Source organism: Tenrec ecaudatus, chromosome 1 (genome assembly GCF_050624435.1).
Source record: "Tenrec ecaudatus isolate mTenEca1 chromosome 1, mTenEca1.hap1, whole genome shotgun sequence".
Lineage (NCBI taxonomy): Eukaryota > Metazoa > Chordata > Mammalia > Afrosoricida > Tenrecidae > Tenrec > Tenrec ecaudatus.
In genome coordinates this window covers 25,446,518-25,459,456 of record NC_134530.1, presented here as the reverse complement: position 1 = coordinate 25,459,456, position 12,939 = coordinate 25,446,518, and the positions used below count along the sequence as shown (strand labels likewise).

Genomic DNA, 12,939 nt, shown 5'->3' with positions numbered 1-12,939 from the left:
CCATTTGGCCTCCTATAGGTGGGTTTTTGTTGTGATTTACAGTTCGTGCTTCCAGTACCTACTAGTTTGAGGAGATGGCTTTACAGAACAGGAATGTATTGTCGCCCAGTTCTGGAAGTGAAAAGTCCTAATTGGGGTCTCTGCTGCGAGGATTCCTGTGGGTATTTGCCCGTGACCCTTACTGTCCTTGGCCTTGTAAGAGGCCCTCACTGTTGGCCATCTTCACCGTGTGCACCTCTCTGTCTCTTCTGTTCTTTTTATAGCCCAGGACTGGTATGCCCTCATTAACTTAACAAAGAAAATCCTATATCCACACAAGGTCATGTCCGCAGGGAGGGCGACACAAGTCAGTTCATAGCAGAATGGCCGGTGCCGTGCTCAGAGCACAGACTCGGGAGTCTCCGAGTCGGAGATGCTACGTGACCTCCGAGAGGTCACTGCACCGTGGAGCATCTCAGTTTACGCCCCTGTCACATAGGTCAGGCACGGAGACCACCTCGCAGGGAGGCACTGTGGCAGTGCCCGGGTCAGTGCCTGTCCCGTGTCCCTGCAGGGGCTGCTCCCTGGCCACCATCGCCGTTGTCGCCATCATTTCGTGATCGTGCAGGCTCTCGGGCCCGTCGATGTTCCGTGCCGTGCATCGAGATGTAACCCCTGCTTTTCTTCATTTCTAGTTTGCAAAACGTCTTCTCAAAGAAACTCCTCAGTGGGGACAAGTACAGGTTCTCGTAAGTGTCACCAAGAAAGTTCGCTCTCGTTCCAGAAAACCCAGGGGCATGCTTACTGGGGCTTGTCTTGTTGTTTTTGTTTGTCTCACAATTAAGGATGTTTATCAGCGGAGCCCTGGTGGAGTAGTTGGTACACCTTGGGTTATGCTTTCTGGTTTTAAGGTGCAGGATCCCCCTAAGACAGGACCCGTACCCATGTAGGCTTCAGCCAGTGGCCGGACAGCCCACCCTGACTCACGGCGCTCTCACCGACACTGGCCAGAGTCGAACTGGGCTCTGCACCGAGTTTTCTTCTTCAATTTTGATTTATTTGTGTGTTTCTTTTTAAAAATCGTTTAGATTTTGTTGTTGAGATTGTGCACGTGTATACACAGCAACACATACGGCGACTGGACAGCGTCCGTCCACGTGTCCATTCCACGTGCAGTGACAGCCCCCACAGAAGGCTTCTGGGGGCTGCTCTTTTTTATCCCGAAGAAGGAGAAGGCTCGGAAAAGTTCACAGGAAAGAATGGACTTCCAAGAGAATGGAATTTTTTCCCCACAGACTTTCCGAAGCCCCCTCGTCAGTGGCCAGGCCTTTCCTCTGAGGCCCCTGTGGTAGACCTGTACCTCCAACCTTCTGATTAGAGCTGAGTCCATTCTCTACCCCCACCCCCCCCACACACACCCAGGGAGCCCGCCTTCTTGGCTTTAAAAATCTTTGGTTCCTTGACTCAGTTCCCAATCGAAAGGTGTAAGAGGTTAAAGGTACTTCGTTAAAAATCTGGGCAGCTTTTAATGCCCAGCTCCTGCCTGTCAGCTGGGAGGAAGGAGCAGAGCTGAGCCTGGGAGAACCTGGGAAGTGGACTTTCCTTGGGAAGTGGTTCACCTGCTCCTCCCAGCAGGGCGACCGCGACTCAGGCCCCTCCTCTCTTCTCTCCAGGGCCCCCGAGCTGCAGTTCTACACCAGCGCCGCTGCCATGATCATGCTGATCCCAGCCTGGATCTTCTTCATGGTGGGTGCCGGCAACCACGTGGCCTTCCGCCCTGTGGGAGGGAGATCACCTAAACCACCCGCGCCCCTCCTTCTCCTGGGGTCACCTCCTCCTGAGACCTCCGACCTGCTAGTCCAGACACAGTCTGTGCGGGTAGACCTGCACAGGCGCGTGCACGTGGGACTCTGTGTCCGGCAGACACGCGTCTGCCCTCTGCACACGGCTTTTGGTGGCGTGAGGGCAGCCTGTCTCGATCTTGGTCTCGCCCGGGGACACGGTGAACAGTCGCTCGTTGCTGTAAAGGGCAGCTCTGTTCTGACACTGGCTGGCCCTCTGCTTGACACTGTTACCAACATGTGATGGGAAGTTTCTTGTGTCCGCTTGTTGCAAATGAGAGTTTTCCCTGGGGTAAAACACACACACACACACTCACACACACACGACTAACCTGTTGCGGTAGTTATTCTGCCCCCGTCAACCGAAGAGGGCAGACTAGAACTGCCCCCTAGGGTTTTCGAGACGGTACATCATTTCAGAAGCAGACTGCCTCAGGTTTTTGTTGTCTGTTTTTCCCTCTTGAGCAGCTGGTGGGTTTGAACAGCCAACCAAGGCTCCTACTTCCCTCCCAGGATGGATGCCTGGGATGGGAAGGGTTGCCGGAGAGACTCTGTTTAAAGTTGTGTGCTATAAACGGGCTGTCAACTCGTTTCCTAGGGCAGCTGTAGCAGGCAGAGCCCCTGCACACTGGGGGGGTTCAACTCTAGAAGCTGGTTCGCTGGGAGTTCTGGAGGCCAGAAGTCCACAATCGAGGTGTTGGCAAGGCCAGGTTGTGTCTGGAGGCTCTGGTGGAGCCTCCTTCCTGGCCTCTTCCAGCCTCTGACCGCCCCGAGAAGTTCCTTGACTCGTGGCTGCACCACAACGACATCTGCCTCTCGGATTGCATGGGTGTCTTCCGTGTGTGTGTGTGTGTGTGTGTGTGTGTGTGTGTGTCCTAAACTCCCTCTTCTTATAAAAAGACACCAGCTAGCGGATTTAGAGACGCACACACACCCTTCATCCGACACGACCGCATGATAACTTGATGACATCTGCTCCAGGAGCCCTGATGCAGATTGAACTGCTAACTGCAAGGTCAACAGTTTGAAACCACCAGCCAGCTCTTCAGGAAAAAGACAAGGCTTTCTACTCCCACAGTTCCAATCTCAGAAACCCACAGGGGCAGTTCTACCCTGTCCTATAGGGTCGCCATGAATCAGAATTGACTCAATGGCTGTGAGTTATTGAGTTACATCTGCAAAGACCTAATTTCCAAGTAGGCTCCTGTCCCCAGGGGCCTGGGCTTAGGACTTGACCACTCTTCCTCTGGGAACACAATGCAGCCCATACCAAGGCCCTGACACGCCATCTTCAGAGCCCTGCACGGTGGCGCTTTGGGAACCTGGACTGCCAGGTGTGCGTGACATCTTGGCAGCAAGGACGCCGTCCCCACTTGGACGGTTGGTAAGCAGCACACGGGCCTTGCCTAGCGGAGTGCCCTTCTTGTCTCGGTGGCAGGACATGCCGGTGATTGGGAGGAGTGGAAAGAGCTTCCGGTACAACCAGGACGTGCTGCTGCTGCTGCTGATGGATGGCGTGCTCTTCCACCTGCAGAGCGTCACGGCCTACGCCCTGATGGGGAAGATCTCCCCGGTGACCTTCAGGTGAGTGAGGCTCAGGCTGCCTGCCGACTTGGCACTTAGGGGTTCTGGGGGGTCCTTGGGGCTGTCCACTCGGTCTTGACTCACAATGTACCACAAGGAAATGCTGACCAAGTCCATCCATCCCTGAGATCGCAGCTCGGGCCGAGCCCACTGCCACCGCCACTGTGGTCAGTCTCCCTGGTTGAGGGTTTCCTCCTTTTTGATGACCCTTTCCTTGTATCCTGGTAGCGTAGTGGCTAAGAACTGGGCTGCTAACTGCAAGGTCAGCAGTTTGAAACCACCAGCCGTTCCTTGGGAGAAAGACAGGGCGTTCTGTGCGTGTGAACAGTTACAGTCTCGGAAACCCTCAGGGGCAGGTCTACCCTGTTCTATAGGGTCGCTAGGAGTTGGCATTGACTCAATGGCAGTGAGTTTGTGTTTTTTGTTTTGTTTTGTTCCTACTTTAGCAAGCATGGTATCCCTTTCCCGGAGCTGGCCCCTCCTGATAACAACATGTCCTAAATGCACGCGTCGAAGTCTCTCTGCTCCGCTTCTCGTCGGGCTGTCCTCCTTCCGAGACAGATTGGTCCATTCTTCTGGCAGTCTGTGTCTATAAATCCCCACAATAAGAAAATGCACTCACAGAATCACAAATGATAATGAGAACAAGTCACGATAAGTGTAGGGGGCTCCTGGGGGTGCTAATGGTGAGGCCCTCGCTGCCAGCCTAAAGGCGGGCACTTGAGCCACTCAGGACCCTCAGATGCCGCTCACGGGGATTTGTTTCCGAAAGGAGGAGTCATAGCTATAGCCTTTAAAATTTTTTTTTCATAAATCATTTTATTAAGGGGCTCTTACAAATCTTATAACAATCCATCATACAATTGTATTAAGCACACTTTACATATGTTGCCATCATCATTCCCCAAACATTTTCTTTCTACTTGAGCCCTTGGTATCAGCTCCTCTTTTTTCCCCTCCCTCTCCCACCCTCGTGAACCCTTGTTGATTTATAAGTTATTTTTATTTTCACATTTTACACCGTCCACTATCTCCCTCCAAAGACGTTTCTGTTGTTCATCTCCCTGGTTGGGGTGGGGGGTGGGGGCGTTGTACATCAATCATTGCAATCGGTTTCCCTTTTCTCCACCTTCTCCCCAATCCTCATGGTATCACTACTCTCTTAATTGGTCCTGAGGGGTTTATCTGTCCTTGATTCTGTGAGTCGAGAGTTCTTATCTATACCAATGTGCAGGCTCTGGTCTAATTGGATTTGTAAGATAGAACTGGGGTCCCGATTGTTTGGGGGGGAGCATTAAAGAACTAGAGGAACCCCCTCCCTGGGGGATGGACAACAGAAAAGGGGGTGAAGGGAGACGTCGTTAGACAGTGTAAGACATGACAAAATAATAATAATTTATAAAATTATCAAGGGTTCATAGAGGAGGGGGGAGCTGAGAAGGAAGGGAAAAAAATGAGGAGCTGATACCAAGGACCCAAGTAGAAAGCAAATGTTTTGAGAATGATGAAGGCAACAAATGCACAAATGTGCTGACACAATGGATGGATGTGTGGATTGTGATATTAAAAAATTTTTTTTAAAGAACTAGAGGAATGTTATGTGTTTCGTTGGTGCTATACTGCACCCTGGCTGTGTCATCCCCTCCTTGTGACCCTGAGGAGTAAGGAGAGGTCTAACTGTCTGCAGATGGGATTTGAGTCTCCATTTGGACACCCCCCCCTTGTTTGCATCAAAATGGTTCTTGGTTTGGGGTCTTCTCTTGCCTGATACCTGATCCCATCAACACCTCATGGTCACACAGGCTAGTGAACTTCTTCCATGTGGGCTTTGTTGCTTCCCTGCTAGATGGCTGCTTGTTTAACTTCAAGCCTTTAAGACCCCAGATGCTGTATCTTGTAATAACAGGGCACCATTAGCTTTCTTCACCACATTAGCTTATGCACCCATTTTGTCTTCAGTGATCATGTCAGGAAAGTGAGCGTCACGGGATGCCAGGTTATTAGAACAAAGTGTTCTTGCGTTGAGGGAGGGCTTGAGTAGCGGCTCACTGTCTGTCTGCTACCTTAATACTTAACCTATAAATATATGCACATGGACCTCTATCCCTATCATTTATTAATATATTTACATATGTACATGCCTATGTTTACACCTCTATAAATGTCTTTTGCCTCCTAGTTCTTTCCTCTATTTCTTTTAATTTCCTCCTGTCCCACTATCATGTTCAACCTTCATTCGGCTCTCTGTACTTCTCGGCTACATTGCACTTGATCGAGCCCCAGCGGGCATTCCGTGCCCTCCTCGCCGTCGACTCCAGATCTCTCGAAAGAGTCACCGCCTTGACAACACTCCGCTTCTACTCCGTCTCACACGGGGTGACTGCGAGCTGTGTGACTTGGCTCCCTACACCAGGAATAACGATACATAAATGATAAAACAAACATGAAACTGGTAGATGGCTAATAAGTTAAATACACATGGGAAGTAGATAATCCAATTAAATAAGCAACAGCAGCCAATGCAAATAAATGAGGCAGCGCTCTCTTCCATGGCAGACGTCTATACTGAGGGCCGTGTGACGATAGCCTCCTGCTTACTAAGCCGCCTTGCGCTGAGTCTACTGGCAATGCTACAATGGAATAGTCTCGTGACACGGATTTGTAAGGACAGCCCCTCCGAAATCTTCAAATTAGATTTGCTCAGGGTGATCTGGGCACCTTCTGCCCAGGACAGCGCTGGCCCACCCCTGGTGATGGTGATGTCTTTCCCCCCTGCTGCCCAGGGAGGGAGCCACGAGCCCCCCTGGGGCCTGGAACTGGAGTTGCCCTTCCATTTTGTTTTGTTTTTTTAACCTATTTGTGTGTAAGTGGCCTCAGGGACAGCCCTCCCCCCCCCCAGGTCCCCTGCCTCCCTGCCCCCCTTTACCAGCACCACACACACAGCCTGATGTGGGCAATGAGAGGACAGACACTTCCAGTCCCCAACGTAAGGGAATGATGCTGCCATCGCCAGCAAGCCAAGAACACAAAGCCCCATTCTGGGGTTTCTTTGCGGCTGTTGTCCGTTGTTGTTTTTATGGAGAGGGTTGGGGAGCACCAGGGAATGTCCATTTTAACCTTCCTGGGCCGGGCTATTAATTGCTTTCTTTTTCTTAGTGCTGTTGCTCTTGCTGCTGCCGCCTCGGGTCCACTGCCGGCCGGCTCCCTCTTCGGGGAGAGCTGCTTCCTTCCCTTTGGGATGCGCCCACTAGCGTTTGCTGCCTCTCCAGGATCGCATGCAGGCTTCTCTTTGGGAAGAGATTTCAGCTTCTTCCTCTTGGGGAGAGGCGTCCCTTCTGGATCCCTGCTGACTAGGGCCACTGCCTTTTCTTCTTTTGGGGACCTTTCCCCGTCGGTCTCCTGCCCGCCGCCGACCTCACGCTCCTTTTCGGAGACGCAAGCGCAAGTGCAGCTAGTCCCTTCTTTTCCTTTTTCACGCATTTCTTTTCCCGCTCCTCCAGCTTCCTGGTCATCTCCACAGCGGCCCCTCCATCACATCCAGATCCCATCCCATCACACCCAGTCCCACAGAAGGAGAGTCGCTCCTCGACTTGCTCCCGGACGGTTCCCCCAAATACACTGTGGGCACCTCAGGGAGGCTGCCTTTGTTTGCCAGGAATCGGGAGACGCAGCCGTGTCAGAGGATAGGCCTCTCAGGGCTGCCAGTAGATCACCAGACTTTTCTTCTGTGGCGACTCAAGGCGAACTTGACTCTCCCACCTGCTGGCCAGCAGCCGAGCGCAGGCATTGGTCTGACCACTCAGGTTGTGGGGAGAGGGGGGTGTGTCACAAAGTTCCTGGGGGAAACCCTAATCGTTTCATTCGCTTTTCCATGAATGTTTTTTGAATCAGATGTTTAGACGTGTGTGTGGTATGGATGATCTCACTGGCATCAAAACACATATCTATATCAACATAGTTTCATTGTAACATTTTTTTCCTACTTTCCCTTTTATTTGGCTTTTTCCTACTACAAAGCAGTCCCCCCACAAAAGGAGGCAGGAGCTTGCCTTCTGTCAGCTGGGGGCTGAGCAATGCTGGCATGGCCTTGCCCGGGACAGGATGGTGCCCTGTGGCGCTGGCGTGGCCGGGGCCAGCTGGTGGTGTCCCCCTCTGACGGCCATCTGTTGTTGCAGCGTCGCCAGTACTGTGAAGCACGCTCTGTCCATCTGGCTCAGCATCATCATCTTTGGCAACAAAGTCACCAGCCTGTCAGCCGTGGGCACTGTCCTCGTGACCATCGGCGTCCTGCTTTACAACAAAGCCAAGCAGCACCAGCAGGAGGCCATGCGGAGCCTAGCGGCGAGCCCCGGCCGAGCCCTGGAGCAGGACGCTGAGCCCCTGCTGCCCTCGGAGCCCCGGCCCCACCACTGAGCCTAGGGGCCTCCTTGCCAACCTAGGACTCCCCCGACGGTCACCCCTCTCCCTGGGCTCAGGCGACTGTCGGGTGCTGGAGACTGTGAACCTGCTCCTGACCTGGTTTTCAGCCAAGATCCCTCGGCGTGTGAGGTTCCCGGTGTCGGCTTCCTGGGCAGGCCCAGAGCCAGCCTTGCCCCACCCCTTGCCAAATAATGTGAAAACATCTTTTGCCTGAGCCCCAGGCGGGTGTCAGAGCCCAGCCCCTCTGCAGCTCTGTCCAAGCTCTGGGAGGCCAAGCCCAAGTCCCTTCTGGGCCATCCAGGGCCGCCATCTGTGAAGCTGGGCTGGGTCCAGGTGCCAACGTCAGCTGCATGTCCAGTGCCAGCAGAGAGAACTCCGAGGCCCACGCCAGCCATCTGGGGCCATCAATGCCATGGCCTGATTGATTTCCACCCTCTGGGGACACCAGGCCTGGTTCAGCCTGCCCCAGGGGTAGTGCCAACTTTGGGGTGGAGCAGATGGGGGCTACAGCAAGTGCCCTCCACCCCCCACTGAGAGCAAGGGCTTGGTACCTGTCTCCCCACCCTCCTGCCCTAAAAGTGACATGGGACCAGGGCACCCTCTTCACAGCCCTTCTGTGGTTCCAGCCCCTTTCTCGAAAAGCTGCAGCCCAGAAGACAGATCATTCCTGGGGGCTGGGAAACTCGCTTCGGTGAGATTAAGAAGAGCAAGATGAGACCACCCTGAGGTGTCAACCTGTGTTATCCCTAAGCTGCCCTTGTCCCCGAGCGCCCTGCCTCTCCCCTGTCGACGACCTTGAGGACAGACATCCTCAGTGGTCAGTCTGTCCAGAGGGGCTGCCCCTTCTCCTGGGCTGCAGCACCCACAGAGTGGCCCGGTGGGTTATCAGTTGCATCCGTCTGCACTTTGTGTGCCTCCAAGCACCCCATCTGAGAAGAACCCCCAGGAGCTGCTGGCAGCGTGGAACAGGCAGAGGGCTTAGGGGGTCACCCTTTGGCTGTATTGAAAAGGACTATGTGGCTTTTTTTTAAAGAAAGGGAATACTTACCCAGCTGGTTTCTGGAATGTGTAGTGTATGTTTGGTTGACAGACCAGACCTGGGCTGCCTGCTGCAGGAGAGCAAAGTGCACCTGGCCTCCAGGTGAGCAAAGTGCACCTGGCCTCCAGGTCTGTGCTCTCCATCGGGGGACTTGTCAGGGGCGATGCCTCCCCAGGAGCTGCCGTTAGGGGTGGGCTAGTGCAGAGAGGAATTCTGCACTCGCCGGCCGCATTTCTCATCCCTACTCTTCCACTTGGGGACATATCCCTGCTCCCCACTGTCTGCTTGGCTTCTCACCTGGAAAACGGCTCCCAGAGAACAACCCCTTTTTAGAGATCTGAGCTCCCCACAACAAAGAGCATTAAATCCGGCTCCCTGAGTCCTGCCCACATGGAAAGTTTGCTTCCGTGACGGACCAAAGCCAAGCCCTGCAGCTACACAGCAGCCAAACACCTGAGCTGGCCTTCCTAGACAGCTGACTCCTGTGCCCGGGAGCTTCATGCCTGTCTGGCCTCAGCTGTGAAGATGAGTCCTCGTTTCCTTCATCATTCCCTGCTGTTTCTCAAAAATGTACAGATGAATTGATGGGATGTGGCTCGTTGGCAGGGTATCCCAGGGGTCCTGGGATCGAGTGGAAGAGATGGGGTGGGGGTGGGGAGGCACTGTAGCACCTCCTGGCAGGGGTCATGTTGGTCCCAAAGATATTGTCATCCGAGCAGGACTCAAGTCCCTGGTCTCGGATGGCATTCGAGATTCCAAGTCCCGGGTCCCTACAGGAACGCATGCTGCTTCTCTGACACCAGTGTGTCCTCGACTACTAACCTGGCAGTGAGATGGCTCAGACAGCCTCCTCCCCTCCGAGGCACTGAGAAAGACAGACCAGAGATCAGCTGCCATAAAGCTGGCAGCTCGGAACACCCTCGGGAGCTGGGTTCTGCCCTAGAACACCTGGGGCGGCCATGAGTCAGCACATGCGATGCGTTTGGTTTTAGATTGGGGGTCTCTGTGACCTTCACCTGAGCCTTCAGACCTGCTGCCGTTTTCTAAATGCATGGGCCAGAGAGCAAGTATGGACATTCCTAGATGATTCCAGGGAGGCGACCATCAGGAAAGGCGCTTCCGAGACGCTGCCTCAGCGCAAGCGGAAAGACGATCAAGTCCGTACAGGGCCAGCCTGCTCCCCCATATCCTGTCCTCAGCCCTGCCTGCTCGCTCCCAGACTCAATCTCCAGTGCCCACTTCTCAAGGTATCTCTAGGACAGCCCTGCCCCTTGAGTTGGGAGCAGGAAGCCCACTGTTGCCATATGTTTAATGGCTGTACAGAGACCATGTGTTTTGTCTTTTTTTACGAAACGTTGCCTATTGTTTTTACAGACCAGGATGTGCTTATTGGCTCGTGGTGGCTGACCTGTCTTCACACCGGTGTGGTGGTGTCACTAGTGTGGGTGGTCATGTCTCTCGGATCCGTGGTCATTGTCTGTCTGTGCCTTTGTAAAGAGACAAAACACTTGAATCCAGCCGTCCATGTGGAAGCACTTGCTGACGGGCAGGGAAGCTTCAAGATGTACAGATTTCTAACCTACAAGAACATCCTCTCTCTCGCCCTGGTCTTGTGGCAGGGCGAGGGCAGGGGGCACACATGCTGCCACCCCCGAGGCGTCCTGCTGGGGGCCCCCATGCGCTTGGGCTCTTGGCTGCTGGTCTCCGGAGACTCCCTGGTTCCACACACACGTGAGTGTTCTTTTCCACGTGAGTCTCCGTGCCCAGTTGTGAGCCCCAGAGTGGCTTCGCGCAGCTTGGCACCCTTTCCAGAAATAGCGTGCACCCTTATGAGACTCTAAAACCTGACATTTTTCCTTCATAAACATATCACTTGGATTACAGGAAAAAATGTCCACAGCTCAATGTCATGAACAGCTTTCCTTTGAAATTCCAGTCACCGTCACTTCATACAGATCACCATTAAAATAACCTGCCGGAGAGCAGAGAATGGTTCCACACAGTCCAAAGCATATCTGTAATTCAAGAAAAATAAACACAAAAAAGAAAAGTAAAAAAATTAAACGCTATCCAAGAAATAATAAGCTAAAAAAAAAAAAAAAAAAAAAGCTGTCCTCTGTGTTGGAAATTTAAACAGGTTTTCCTCCCAGGCCAGTGTATTTCACTTCTGACTGTGACACGTTTGTTGGGCTGGTCATTTTCCTGCTTCAAAGGGGTGAGAGAGCAGCACAGAGCGGCTGTTTAAATCTGCCCACGTGGTGGGCTTTTAAGGCCCCAAATATTCTCATGATTTCCCTGGACTGGAAAAATGAACAAGGGATATGGTTAGCTGTAGAAATTACCTTCTCTCCTTTTTTCCTTTGACCACCAGTACACCAAGGGCTTAATTTCTTCAGAAAACAATGCATACCGCGCCCGCCTTGGGCCTTTTCATTTTCAGCATTTACACATAAGAATGTCCAAGTGGAATCAACATTTCGCCCTGTCCTGGCTGAGGAGCCAAGAGGATTCTCAATGGGTCGTGGTGACTATGGGTCTGCAGCTCCCAGGAGTTCAGGTTAGAAACCTTTGACTGGACTGTCTCTGGAGCCCCTGGGAGTTCCCAGGTCAATGCCACTGGGCCCCTTCCCTGAGTCCAAACAGGATCAGTGACACTTCTGATGGGCAGTCTTTTGTCCTGCTTTGTTTGTGCCATTTGATTAGGCTTTCCTTTGAGGGCAGTGGTGTTCTGCTGATGTACTCCTTCTAGATCTAGCGAACCTGTGAGGGGAGATGGCTGAGTCTGCACTCAGGCCCCCTCCTGCAGAGGAGAGCCAGCGCCTGAGGATCTCACCACTTTGAGAAACTTGAAGATTTTCTTGCTAATGAATTACATTGGAGCCAAATTCTGTTTGCTTCACACCAAATGAAACTGGAGCACCGAAAGTACAGCAGACAAAGTGTTGATCGTGTTTTGTGTAGCAGCTACGTCCATGTTTATGTAACCAGAGTAAGGCTTTCTAGGAAATGGAGCTGTTAGCTAGTGTTAGCAAACCCCTGTTCATTCTGTCGGAATAAATGGATGCTGTCTACTGAACCCTGTGGATGCTTTCTGTCGTTTTTCTCTCAGTGAGAAGCCGTGGCAGCGGCTGTGGCTGCCTGTACTCTTTTTCTACAAAAGTAAAACAAAGGTGAACTACATGCCTCTCGTCTTTATCTCTCTTTGGGGAACTGTGGTGTACTTGAGCTGCTCCAGTGATCAAAGTCAGCTTCCTAAGGCCGTCAGCTCCCTCACCAATATACACATATCCATTAAATACGACAATACCGTAATGTCTGTCGGGGGGGGGGGTGGTGGCGATAGAAAATTCCAGCTTCTAAGAAGAAACAAAATAGTGGCTAACTTACAGAGCCAGAAGATACTTCTCGGGAACAGACAAATGATAAAACCGGAAACCAAACAGAAAACAGCAAATGGAAACCCAGAAGATCAACAGTAGGATTTCAGAAATATAGAATACGTTTAAAGAGCCAAGGAGGAGAGTTAAATCAGTGGAAGGCTGAATTGGCGAGTTTGAAGACAAAGCTCTCCATCCTGATCTGCTTGTTGTTACGTTCAGTTGCGTTGGTTCTGATACAGAGCGACCTGGTGCACGGCAGAAGGACACGTTCTTCGCCATCCTCAGAAATGCCCGGGCTTGAGCCCATTGTTGCAGCACTGTGCCGGTCTTCCTGATTGAGGCTTTCCTCCTCTTTGGTGTCGCTCTACTTGGCCAAGCATGATGACCTGTCCAGGGACTGGTCTCCTGACCACACGTCCAAAGGCTGTCAGACAAAGTCTCCCCATCCTTGCATCTCAGGGGCACTTCCTGAGCAGTACTTCTGAGACTAGTAGGCTAGAGGAATAATAATAAAACTGGGGGAGGGAATACATAGAAAGCCTAAAATTAGATGGGACACTTTCAAGAATAATATACAACTGATCACAATTCTAGAAATGGAAAAAACAGTAAAAATGGTTGAATAGTTATTGGAAGAATTTTTTCCTAATATCACAAAAAGATGTATTAAAGAAGTTGAATGAACCTCAAATAGGAT

The 12,939-nt window shown here is 52.1% G+C and overlaps 1 protein-coding gene across 4 annotated transcripts in view; it reads left to right on the top strand.

Annotated features, from left to right (window-relative positions):
* SLC35E2B (solute carrier family 35 member E2B) overlaps positions 1–11,969 on the top strand; it is a 39,665-nt gene extending 27,696 nt beyond the window's left edge. For all 4 annotated transcript variants that reach the window (XM_075550079.1, XM_075550105.1, XM_075550088.1 and 1 more), the window contains exons 6-9: positions 675–728; positions 1,653–1,725; positions 3,259–3,404; positions 7,580–11,969. In XM_075550079.1, the coding sequence (XP_075406194.1) occupies positions 675–728; positions 1,653–1,725; positions 3,259–3,404; positions 7,580–7,817 (511 nt within the window). In that variant the 3' untranslated portion in view covers positions 7,818–11,969. The remainder of the gene's footprint in view (positions 1–674; positions 729–1,652; positions 1,726–3,258; positions 3,405–7,579) is intronic.
* Positions 11,970–12,939: the final 970 nt, after the last annotated feature.